General features: G+C 38.0%; 1 protein-coding gene across 1 annotated transcript; it reads right to left on the bottom strand.

The window, feature by feature from the left end:
• LOC107646950 lies at window positions 6,702-7,760 on the bottom strand. Its single transcript, XM_016351092.1, has 2 exons — window positions 7,396-7,760; window positions 6,702-7,215 (listed from the first exon to the last, which is right to left on the bottom strand). Exons 1-2 carry the CDS (start codon window positions 7,758-7,760, stop codon window positions 6,702-6,704), a joined length of 879 nt encoding a protein of 292 aa, XP_016206578.1.

Genomic DNA, 12,775 nt, shown 5'->3' with positions numbered 1-12,775 from the left:
TTTAAATGGAAAATAAAATAAATAAATAACTGTAAAATAAGCTCTTGGCAAGGTATAAGAAATTAGAAGTCCTATCCTAGTTATCCTTATCAATGGTGATGAGAATTGAGTCTTAATCCCACTTAGTTATCCTTTACTAAAGCAAAGGAAGATCAACTGGATTAATTAGTCTGAACTTCAGGTTCTGGTGAATCCCTAAGAAAAGCCTGGAATTATTGAAGTTCAATTCAATTAACAAGATAACAATTATCAATCACGTTGAGTTTGATAACTCCTGAGTTACTGATTTCTTGACCAAGACCAAAAGGGGAAAAAGTAAATCTGCTGGAATAAAAAAAATGTCCTCAGATTGGAAATAACAATAATGTAAATAAAAGAAAGCAATCATAAACTGAAATACCTCAAATATCATTAATTAAGGGAATTATCTGTAACATAGAAAAGTTTATAAATCAATACTGAGAAAATAAATAAAAAGGAATATTGAACCTGATGAAAAGAGATAATCGTGAAAGCAAAAGAAATCCTAATTCTAAATCCTAAAAGAGAGAGGAGAGAACCTCTTACTCAAAACTACATCTAACTCATCAAAAGTAACTAATTAGAGACTCTCCTTTGAATGGATGCATTCTCCTACTTCATAACTTCTGATCTGTGCCTTCTGGACTTGGATTTGGGCCAAAAAGGGGCTTCAGATATCGCTGGAAGCGTTTTCTGAAATTTCTAGTGCGTGGCCTCTGACACGCGTCCGCGTGGGTCACGCGGTCACGTCATTTGGAGTTTTCCTTGTCACGCGTTTGCTTCGGTCAAGCGCCCGCGTCATCTGCGTTTTGCTCGTGGCGCGCGATCGCGTCATTCACGCGTTCGCGTCGCTGCCAGCTTCTTCAAAAACTCCATTTTGTACTTTTCTTCTATTTTTGTATGTTTTCTTTCCATCCTTTAAGTCATTCCTGCCTTAGAAGATCTGAAACTACTCAACACACAAATCACGGCATCGAATGGTAATAAAAGGGTAATTAAAATAATTATTTTTAAAGCATAGGAAACATGTTTTTCACATACATCACATAATAAGGAAGGGAAAGTAAATCCATGCAATTAACATGAATAAGTGAGTGAAGGTTTGAATAAATCACTTAAATTGAGCACAAAATATATCATAAAATATGGGTTTTATCAACCATTTTGAATAAATCCCCGGCAACGGCGCGATTTTGACGAGGGATGATTTAATGTCGGTAAAGAATGAAAATAATCGCGTTGTAAGTATAGTTTCTAAACCAACAGAAAATCCCTTCGTACAAACGTTTTGGTTGTCACAAGTAACAAACCCCTTTAAAATTGATAACCGAAGTATTTAAACCTCGGGTCGTCTTCTCAAGGAACTGCAGGGAAGTATGTTCTTATTATTGGTTATGAAGATTGTAAATTGGGGTCTTTGAAAATAAGGAATGAGTAATTTAAATGGCTAATAAAATAAATAAATAACTGTAAAATAAACTCTTGGCAAGGTAATAGAAATTGGAAATCCTATCCTAGTTATCCTTATCAATGGTGATGAGAATTGAGTCTTAATCCCACTTAGTTAGCCTTTACAAAAGCAAAGGAAGATCAAGTGGATTAATTAGTCTGAACTTCAGGTTCTGGTCAATCCCTAAGAAAAGACTGGAATTATTGAAGTTCAATTTAATTAACAAGATAACAATTATCAATCACGTTGAGTTTGATAACTCTTGAGTTACTGATTTCTTGACCAAGACCAAAAGGGGAAAAAGTAAATCTGCTGGAATAAAAAAAATGTCTTCAGATTGGAAATAAAAATAATGTAAATAAAAGAAAGCAATCAAAAACTGAAATACTTCAAATATCATTAATTAAGAGAATTATCTGTAACATAGAAAAGTTCATAAATCAATATTGAGAAAATAAATAAAAAGGAATATTGAACCTGATGAAAAGAGATAATCTTGAAAGCAAAAGAAATCCTAATTCTAAATCCTAAAAGAGAGAGGAGAGAACCTCTCACTCAAAACTACATCTAAATCATCAAAAGTAACTAATTGGAGACTCTCCTTTGAATGGATGCATTCTCCCACTTCATAACTTCTGATCTGTGCCTTCGGGACTTGGATTTGGGCCAAAAAAGGGCTTCAGATATCACTGGAAGCGTTTTCTGTAATTTCTGGTGCGGGGCCTTTGACACGCGTCTGTGTGGGTCACGCGGTCGCGTTATTTGGAGTTTTACTTGTCACGCGTTCGCTTCGGTCAAGCGCCCACGTCATCTGCGTTTTGCTCGTGGCGCGCGATCGCGTCATTCACGTGTTCGCGTCGCTGCTTTTTCACGCTAGGCATGCGGCCGCGTCGTCCATGCGTTCGTGTCGCTGCCAGCTTCTTCAAAAACTCCATTTTGTACTTTCCCTCCATTTTTGTATGTTTTCTTTCCATCCTTTAAGTCATTCCTGCCTTAGAAGATCTGAAACTACTCAACACACAAATCACGGCATCGAATGGTAATAAAAGGGTAATTAAAATAATTATTTTTAAAGCATAGGAAACATGTTTTTCACATACATCACATAATAAGGAAGGGAAAGTATAACCATGCAATTAACATGAATAAGTGAGTGAAGGATTGAATAAATCACTTAAATTGAGCACAAAATATATCATAAAATATGAGTTTATCAATGTGCATCAAGGATTTGGGAATCAAAGATGGGAGGAGCCTCAAGGGATGGATCAACCTTCTTGGCAACAACCTCCTCCAGTCTCTTATACGTATAATTCCACTCCTAATGCATATCAATCTAATGGATGTGGTGATCCTCATTGTGGTTGTTGATGAGGGAAAAACGATTCCACACAAACTCACTAGCAAGTGTACCGGGTCGCATCAAGTAGTAATAACTCACAAGAGTGAGGTCGATCCCACAGTGATTGACGGATTGAGCAACTTTAGTATGGTGATGAATTTAGTTAAGCGAATATTTGATGATTTGAGTGAAATTTGATTAACAGAAGTAAAATTGCAAGGAAACTAAAGTGCAGAATTGAAATTGGCCGAATCTTAAATTGCAGAAGAAATAAATTGCAGAAACTTAAGGTGCAAGAAATTAAAAGAGCTTAAACTTAAAGTGTAAGAAAAGTAAATAACTGAAAATTAAAGTATAAGAAAGGTAAATGGCTGAATCTAAATTGCAAGGAAACTTAAATTGCATAAAGATTAAAGGGATTTGGGTATTGGGATTCAAAATAGAACTGGAAAATTTAATGTGCAGTGAATTAAAGAACTCTCAGATGGAGAAACTCAGAAAATAGATCAAAGCAATACCAATACAGAAATGTAAAACTGCAGAAGAATTGAAATAGAATGAAAACTTAGATCCACTTTAAATTTCTAAAATAGAAATTGACAATTGCAATAGAATAATAAAACAGTAGGAAAATTTAGATCTCAATTGATCTGTTAACAAACAGAAAAGAAATTGCAGAAGAAAGTACAATAAGAAGTGAACTATGATCAGATCTTCAATTCTAAGAACTCAACTCTAAGAATTATGAAAGGAAAAACAAAAGATGACTCTCAAATGAAGAAATTCAGCAGAATTCTTCAATCCAAGTTCAAGACCCAAATCAGAAGAGTAAAAGTTGCAGAAGAGAGAAATCAAAACGGAAAGGAAAATTCAGATCTGATCCCAATTCTAAAAATGCTAAAATGAAAACTAAAAGAGAGCTCCCTAATGAAATCAAATTCCTATCTATTTATACATCTTCTAATCCTGGCTTCCCATACTTGGAGTGGGCTTTTTGGCCTTTGAAGAAGTTGATCAAAATGACACTTGGTGCTGCTTCCAGAGGAACATTGCGTTCTCAAAGTGAGCGCAGCGTTCACTTTCCACGCGTACGCGTCTCTCACGCGTGCATAACCTTTTTCGCTTTTCACCCATCGATGCGTAACCGTCATGCACGCGTACGCGTCACCATCAGTCTTCAGCTCCAAATACGCTCACGCGCTCCTTTCACGCGTACGCGTCTTCAATGGCGCTCTCTTATTGAGTGCTACGTTGGCTTAGTGAATGCTACCCCACGCGTGCGCGTCATGTACACGTGCACGTGGGTATCAAAATCTCCATTCAGGCTTCTGCGCCAGCCACGCGTAAGCGTGATTCCTTCCAGATGACCCATCGACACGTGTGAGTCATGCACGCGTACGCGTCGATTGCAGAACTTTGCCTCCAAATTTCGATCTCCCCGAAAACACTGAGTGAATGAACGTAGCGCTCTCTTTGAAAACGAGCGCGAAACACTTCCACGCATACGCTTCATGCACGCGTAGGCATGATTCTTCGAAAATTGTCCTTGACACGTAAGCGTCCCATGCACGTGCGCGCCGCTTACTGAGCGTGGCGCTCTTTGTTTGGACGCGACGTTACTTTGTACTGATCCTTTTTCTCTTCATTTTTTCACCTGTATTCAATCAAAACAGTAATAAAGTCTCACCAAAATCATAAGAATTTGCCTCATTCATAATAATCACTTAATCCTTGCATAAATATCATGATTTTGAATAAAATATATGATGTTTGACTGAATCATAATAATCATGAAATTTCACTCCAATCACTTACTTATTGTGCAAAAAAGTGCATAAAATCTAATAAAAGCATGTAAAAATGCTAGTAAAACTAGCATAGGATGACTTGTCATCACAACACCGAACTTAAACCTTGCTTGTCCCCAAGCAAGAAAAGAATTATGCACAAAGGTTCTTCCAATTGGATTGGATTGAAGAATAACTTGTAGTGTCCTGGGATTGAAGTAATTAAGTGACAGTGGGGTGAACTCTAAATTATATGCTCCTGCAAGGGCTTCAGTGGTTACTAGTCCCCACATCTTAGAAGTCTTAGATCTTAGGATTTTCATCCAGATAATATCATGGAGATCTCTCTATAGGTAATCACCTTGAAGCAGCTTATGGTTTCTGTGTTTTGGCATTAACTCTAAGTTTCATGTCTCAAAGCGGCTCTTTAAATAAGCTTTCAATCAATACTTCTAAACCAGTTGGTTTTAAGGTATTAGGTGTTGAAGCACCCCTTAGGATTTACTTGCTCAAGCCTCTCTCTTTGACACAATTCTACCACAAGCATTTAACAAGGACGGTAGCTCTTTGAGTTCTTATTTCTTTCTTTCCTCTCTTCTTTTTTTTCTTCTCCCAGTAATTGATGCTCAGAGCCTTTTGCCACATTCTTTTGTTTTTCTGTTTCTTTTGTTTTCTTTTGTTGCTGCTTCTTGGAGCAATAAATGTTTGAGAATCTCCACAATACTTCTTTGAACTCTATGTCATGCCTATGAGCTCCCATCCAAGTTTTCATAAACATGCAACCTCAATACACAATCATCCAACTAGAACCACTTCTCTTAATCTTTTGCTTACCTCAAAAATTTTTTTAATTCCTCAATCCTTCTTTTCAAAGAACTGTCCTTTGATACTTTTTTTGAAATATTGGGTGCAAGCTAGTTTCCAAGAGTATAGTATTGTGAACTATCAAGCATCTCAGTTATTGAACTACAGAGAAGCTATACTAAGCAGACAGACAGGGGTATAATATCACTTCCAATCATAGTAGTGTTTAATACGAAACCATCACTTAACAATACAACCTTTTGGAGTTTACTTGCTTTACTCTTTATCATCATCATTGTTGGTCTTCACATTCCTCTTTATCTCTTTGGTTGATGATGTTTAGTCCTTACAAAATCTTGGATGATTTTCTGCAATGATATTAGAAGTTGCTTGTTCCCCAAGCACTTGAAACATGGTTGGCATGCATGTATGTTTGTAGACTTTTGAACTTAGATTGGTGTGTGAACACCAAACTTAGTTCCTTACCTTATGCAGCAGTTTGTACATATGCAGAAAACCTCATGTGCTTTGATTGAGAAACATATTATAACTAGAAAAACGAGCTATAAACTAGAGAACAGACTATGAACTAAAAACTAAACAATTGTTAAGTACTTTCTCTGATTGTTTGGAGCTGATAACTAGTCATGATGAAGGTGCAATGTATTTAAAAAAAAAATCTTTGGTGGAACACCAAACTTAGCATCTAACATTCACCCTTGAGTTACTTTGGTGTGCAACACCAAACTTAGCTCCTTGCAATACAGCTAACCTACTTAACTTTCTTATTGAAACAGTGAAGGAAAAGGGAGTTACCTCCGGTTGGGTTGCCTGCCAACAAGTACTCTTTTATCGTCACTAGCTTGACGGTTCTTCCTTATTAGGGAGGGTGATGAACATAATGCCTCAACCCTTCCCCTCTCACTATGAACTTTCCTCCAGTATCATTCTTGATAATTTCCACATGTTCAAGTGAAAGAATCTTATTCACTATGTAGTATCCAGAGCAATATGTGGATGTTTCCATTGGTTGGTAAGCTAGCATCACTTTGTCCCCTGGTGTGAAGCCTTCAGTGAGAATTTTCTTCTTTTTCCACCCTTTTGGCACTTTCTTCTTAGAATTCTTTCCCTTTCCAAGAGGTGGTCCATGTTTTGGAGTTTCAATTTTTGAAAGGTTTCGGCTGAGGATCTCATATGGAGGTTTTGGTTGTGGTTCCTTCTCAACTCCTTGAGCTTGTTGCAACACTTCTACCTCTTCCTTTTCTTTTCAGCATGAGCTTGAGTGCATTGAGAGTGACTAATCAGGTGCCTCTTCCAAGTTTGGATCTCTCAAATCAATCTTCTTACACTCTTCTTCTTGATTGGGATCTTGCAAACTCTTGAAGACATGAAACACTATATGCTCTTCGTACACTCTCAGCATTAATTCTCCCTTCTCAACATCTATTAAGGCTCTGCCTGTAGATAGGAGAGGTCTCCCTAAAATGACGGGAGTGTTATGATCTTCCTCTATGTCTAGAATGACAAAGTCAACTAGGAGGAAAAATTTTCCCACCTTTACCAAAACATTTTCCACAAGTCCAAGTGCTTGCTTAATGGATTTTTCTGCCATTTGGAGGGCTATTTGTGTGGATTTCAATTCATGAATTTGAAGCTTCTTCATCAAGGATAGAGGCAACAGATTGATGCTTGCACCATGGTCACAAAATGCTCTCTCAATTATCATGTTGCCTATGGTGCAGGGGATATGAAAGCTTCCTGGGTCCTTCCTCTTCCTTGGCAATTCTCTCTGGATGATGGCACTACACTCCCTGGTCATCACAACCATTTGTCCTTCTTTCAGGGATCTTTTCTTTGTCAAAAATTCCTTCATGAACTTAGCATATAGTGGCATCTGTTCAAGTGCTTCTATGAAGGGGATGTTGATGTGTAGTGTCTTGAATATCTCCAAGAATTTGGAGTATTGCTTCTCTTTGTTCTCTCCCTTGAACCTTTGAGGATATGGTAGCATTGGTTGGTATGCTTCCACTACCTTCTTCTTGGTTGAGTTGTCATTCTGTGTGGGAAGTTCTTGTTCCTTCACTTCTTCTTTTGAGCCTTCTTTGTTGTGCTTTTCTTGAGTAATAGCTTCTTTCTCCACTTTCTTTCCACTTCTCAAAGTGATTGCTTTGCACTCTTCCCATTTGATGCCTTTTCCTATGTCTTTCGGGTTATTTTCAGTGGTACCAGGGAGTGCATTTGCTCGCTTTTCACTTATCTCTGTAATTTGTTTAGCCATTTGTCCCATCTGTCTCTCAAGATTTCTCATTGAAGCCTCTTGGTTTTTGAGTATCAGGGCTTGATCTTGTCTTGCCATTTCTTAAGTTTTGATGAGTTTCTCCATCAACATTTCTAAGCTAGAGATCCTCTGAGAGTTTGGATGTGGTTGCATAGGATTTGATGGCTGTTGGTAAAAGTTGTTTAGGGCATTAAGATGGGTGTTTTGTGAGTTGTTGTGGGGTGGATAATATGTGTTTTGTGGGTTTTTGTATTGGTTAGAGTTGTTGGACAAATGATTGTGGTTGTTTGTATTGCGGGAGTTATTTTAGTTAGAATTCCTTTGCCAAGGTTGCTGGATCTGGTTTTCTCCCCATCTCAGATTGGGGTGGTTTCTCCAAGATGATTTGTAGGTATCTCCATGGAAATCATTCTGTTTGGCTCCTTGATATTGCATGTACTGCACTTGTTCAAGTTGCTGTTCTTCATAACTTTCCTCCTGCTATCCCCAAACCACTAGTGGTTGGTTAGTTATGCTCACTGCTGCAAGTTGTAATCCATCCATCCTCTTTGACATCGTTTCAATTTGCTGTTGAAGCTGCTGGTGCATGAGTTTATTCTGGGCTAATATTGTATCAACCCCTTCAAGCTCAAATACACCTTTCTTTGGAGCTGCTTGTCTTTCAGAGGAGTAGAAGTACTCATTGTTGGCCACCATGTCTATAAGATCATGTGCCTCTTGAGCAGTTTTCATCATTTGCAAATATCCTCTAGAAGAATAATCCAAAGCTTTCCTTGAAGGTAAGGACAAGCCTTAATAGAAATTCTACAACTCCACCCATTCACTGAACATTCCTTCTGGACACCTTCTGATCAAAGCTTTATACCTCTCCCAGGCTTCATACAATGATTCTCCTTCTAGCTGTCTGAAGGTTTGCACATCAGTTTTTAGCTTAATGACTCTTTGAGGTGGATAGAATTTGGCCAGAAATTTGCTAACCAAATCATCCCAGTTGGTGATGCTTTCTTTAGGAAAGGTTTCTAACCAATGTATGGCTTTGTCTCTCAATGAAAATGGGAATAACAAGAGTTTATAGATGTCAGGGTGGACTCCATTGGTTTTGACAGTGTCACAAATTCTCAAAAATACAGAGAGGTATTAGTTTGGATCTTCAGCAGCACTTCCTCCATATTGACGATTATTCTAAACCAGGGTAATCAATTGAGGTTTGAGTTTGAAGTTATTAGTATGGACATTGGGGGTTAGGATGCTGCTCCCACAATTCCTTGGGTTAGGAATAGTGTAAGAGGCTAAAACTCTTCTCTGAGGTTGGCCATTATTGTTAGCCACATCCTCAGGTGGATTTGGTGGGTTATCCTCCATCTCTTGATCCTCTTCTTCTGATTCTTCTTCTCCAATAACTCCATTCCCTCTTGCTTCTCTTCTCAATCTCAGAAATGTCCTCTCTGGTTCAGAATCAAAAGAGGTGGATGCACCTCTTCTCCCTCCTGGCATACAAACACAAATACACCAAAGTTCAAACAGAATACTCTATCGCTAGAGTGAAGTTTATGTTAACAGAAACAAAAACTAAAATAGATAGAGTGCTTAACAAAAATAAAAGAAAATGCTTAATCTAAATTAGCACCTTACTTAATCATTGTCAATCTAAATCAATCCCCGGTAACGGTGCCAAAAATTTGATGAGGGAAAAATAATTCCACACAAACTCACCGGCAAGTGTACCGGGTCGCATCAAGTAGTAATAACTCACAAGAGTGATGTTGATCCCACAGGGATTGATGGATTGAGAAACTCTAGTAGGGTGATGAATTTAGTTAAGCGAATATTTGATGATTTGAGTGAAATTTGATTAACAGAAGTAAAATTGCAAGGAAACTAAAGTGCAGAATTGAAATTGGCCGAATCTTAAATTGCAGAAGAAATAAATTGCATAAACTTAAGGTGCAAGAAATTAAAAGAGCTGAAACTTAAAGTGCAAGAAAAGTAAATAACTGAAAATTAAAGTGCAAGAAAGGTAAATAATCTAAATTGCAAGGAAACTTAAATTGCATGAAGATTAAAGGGATTTGGGTACTGGGATTCAAAATAGAACTGGAAAATATAAAGTGCAGTGCATTAAAGAACTCTCAGATGGAGAAACTCAGAAAACAGATCAAATCAATACCAAAACAAAAATGTAAAAGTGCAGAAGAATCGAAACAGAATGAAAACTTAGATCCACCTTAAATTTCTAAAATAGAAATTGACAATTGCAATAGAATAACAAAACAGAAGGAAAATTTAGATCTCAATTGGTCTCTTAACAAACAGAAAAGAAATTGCAGAATAAAGTTAAATAAGAAGTGAACTATGATCAGATCTTTAATTCTAAGAACTCAACTCTAAGAATTATGAAAGGAAAAATAAAAGATGACTCTCAGATGAAGAAATTCAGCAGAATTCTTCAATCCAAGTTCAAGACCCAAAACAGAAGAGTAAAAGTTGCAGAAGTGAGAAAGCAAAACGGAAAGGAAAATTCAGATCTGATCCCAATTCTAAAAATGCTAAAATAAAAACTAAAAGAGAGCTCCCTAATGAAATCAAATTTCTATCTATTTATACACCTTCTAATCCTGGCTTCCCGTACTTGGAGTGGGCTTTTTGGCCTTTGAAGAAGTGGATCAAAATGGCACTTGGTGCTGATTCTAGGGGAACGTTGCATTCTCAAAGCGAGCACAGCGTTCACTTTCCACGCGTACGCATCTCTGACGCGTGCGTATCCTTTTTCACTTTTCACCCATCGACGCGTACGCGTCATGCACGCGTACGCGTCACTATCAGTCTTCAGCTCCAAATACGCTTGCGCGCTCCTTTCACGCGTACGCGTCTTCAATGGCGCTCTCTTATTGAGCGCTACGTTGGCTTACTGAACGCTACCCCACGCGTGCGCGTCATGTACGCGTGCGTGTGAGTAGCAAAATCTCCATTCAGGCTTTCGCGCCAGCCACGTGTGAGCGTGTTTGCACGCGTGCACGTCGATTGTAGAACTTTGCCTCTAAATTTCGATCTCCCCGAAAATGATGAGTGAATGAACGTAGCGCTCTCTTTTAAAACAAGCGCCAAACACTTCCACACGTACGCGTCATGCACGCGTACGCATGATTCTTCAAAAATTGTCCTTGACGCGTAAGCTTCCAATGCGCGTGCGCGTCGCTTACTGAGCGTGGTGCTCTTTGTTTGAACGCAACGTTGCTCTGTACTGATCCTTTTTCTCTTCTTTTTTTCACCTGTATTCAATCAAAACAGCAATCAAAATCTCCCCAAAATCATAAGAATTTGCATCATTCATAATAATCACTTAATTCTTGCATAAATCTCATGATTTTGAATAAAATAAATGATGTTTGACTGAATCATAATAACCATGAAATTCTACTCCAACCACTTACTTATTGTGCAAGAAAGTGCATAAAATCTAATAAAAGCAAGTAAAAATGCTAGTAAAACTAGCATAAGATGACTTGTCATCAGTTGTCAACAACCACCACCATATGCCTATGAACCACCCTTCCAACCATGTTTTGAACCACCATACTCACAAGCCCTCTATCATCAAACACCTCCATATGACCCTAATCCTTATCCACCATACCAACCACCTTATGAGCCATATGAACCATACATAAAACCATAACAATTCCAACACAACTACTCCTAAGAACCACCTCCATTTACACCATTTCCATACCCTTACCAAGATGAACCACCTTCCAATTATGAACCCTTCCTTCCAAACAATGAACCCTCTCTTCCACCACCACCTTTGTTGTACTAATCTCTCCAACCCCTGATGCAAGAACAACAAGAACTTCTAATTCGTTGCCAAAGGCAAGGGGAAGTAGTGGCTAACTTAACCGAAGTGATAAGTCAATTGGCCTCATTTTGCACAAATATCCAAGACACCCTTATTGTTAAATGTGGAGATTATTTGAGGAGCACAATGAGAAGGAGAGTTTGGAGCTTCAAGGTGGAGAGGAGGAGTTGAAGCAAGAATTGCCACAAGGGGAGGAAGTTGAGACAATTGAGCCAGAAGAAGTGTTTGAAGATCTAAGAGATGTTGAAAGTCCATGGGAATGTAGAATTATGGAGCCCTCTTCCATGAAGCTCGATATTGATGTTGAGGAGGGTGTACAACCTCCAAGGCATATCATGGTTGAAGACTTTGAAGAGGTTGATCAAGAGATATTCTATCATTGATGAGTTTCTATCTACAATTGAATCCTCTCCCATTGGGTTTGAAATGGAGATCATAGAAGGATGTGCATAACCTCCCATACCCTTGGTAAGCAATGAAGAAGGGATGCAATTGGAAGAAAGCAACCAAGTGGAAGGGATGGAAACCCTTGAAGATGAAGAGATAGTTAAGGATGTAGGAGATGTTGGGAAAGAGACAAGTTTCATCATTGAAGACAACTCCACACCAAGTGACATTGGTGACCTTGTTGAAGATTCTTCCATTGGGTGTGAAGTCGATGTTGAAGTGGACTTCACACAACCTCCAAAATTTGATTTGATTGATGATGATGAGGAGTTGGAAGAAGTTGACAAGCAAGAAGAAGTTGAAGGAAGTTGTCAAGAGGTGGAGGTATGATGGGGGAAAAATTGTCGGAAAAGAATTCACAAAAATAAACGCATTGTAAGTATAGATCTAAATCGACAATTAAACCTCAATCAAATTTAATTTGTTTGTCACTTAAGCAAACCCAATAAAAATAATAGAAGTATTAAACATTGGGTCATCTCTCAAGGAATTGCAGGGAGGTATGTTACTATTGGTTATGGAAAAGTATCTTTTTGAGTTTTTTAAATGTTGAACAAGTAATCTAAATAACAAGGAAATAAAATAACTATTAAGAAAAGTCTTAGCAAGGATTGATAATTGGAAGTCCTATTCTCATCATCATCATCAATTGTGATGGTAATTACCCTTTGCTTTCACTTAGTTAACCTCTAACAATGAAGGAAAGTCAAGTGGATAAATCAATTTGAGTCCTCAAGTCCTAGTCAACTCCTAAGGAAAGACTAAAGTTAGTGGAATTCAAATCAACTAG

Source organism: Arachis ipaensis, chromosome B06, assembly GCF_000816755.2.
Source record: "Arachis ipaensis cultivar K30076 chromosome B06, Araip1.1, whole genome shotgun sequence".
In the NCBI taxonomy this organism is placed as follows: Eukaryota; Viridiplantae; Streptophyta; class Magnoliopsida; order Fabales; family Fabaceae; genus Arachis; species Arachis ipaensis.
Note: the sequence above shows the minus strand (reverse complement) of the source record. Positions and strands in the feature narration are given on the sequence as shown.

Excerpts from the sequence above, each read along its gene's own strand:
- LOC107646950 (XM_016351092.1), bottom strand. The coding sequence starts at position 7,760 with ATGGCAAGACAAGATCAAGCCCTGATACTCAAAAACCAAGAGGCTTCA. Across the intron at positions 7,216-7,395 it reads ATGCTACCATATCCTCAAAG|GGAGTGTAGTGCCATCATCC; the intron begins GTTCAAGGGAGA and ends TGTGATGACCAG.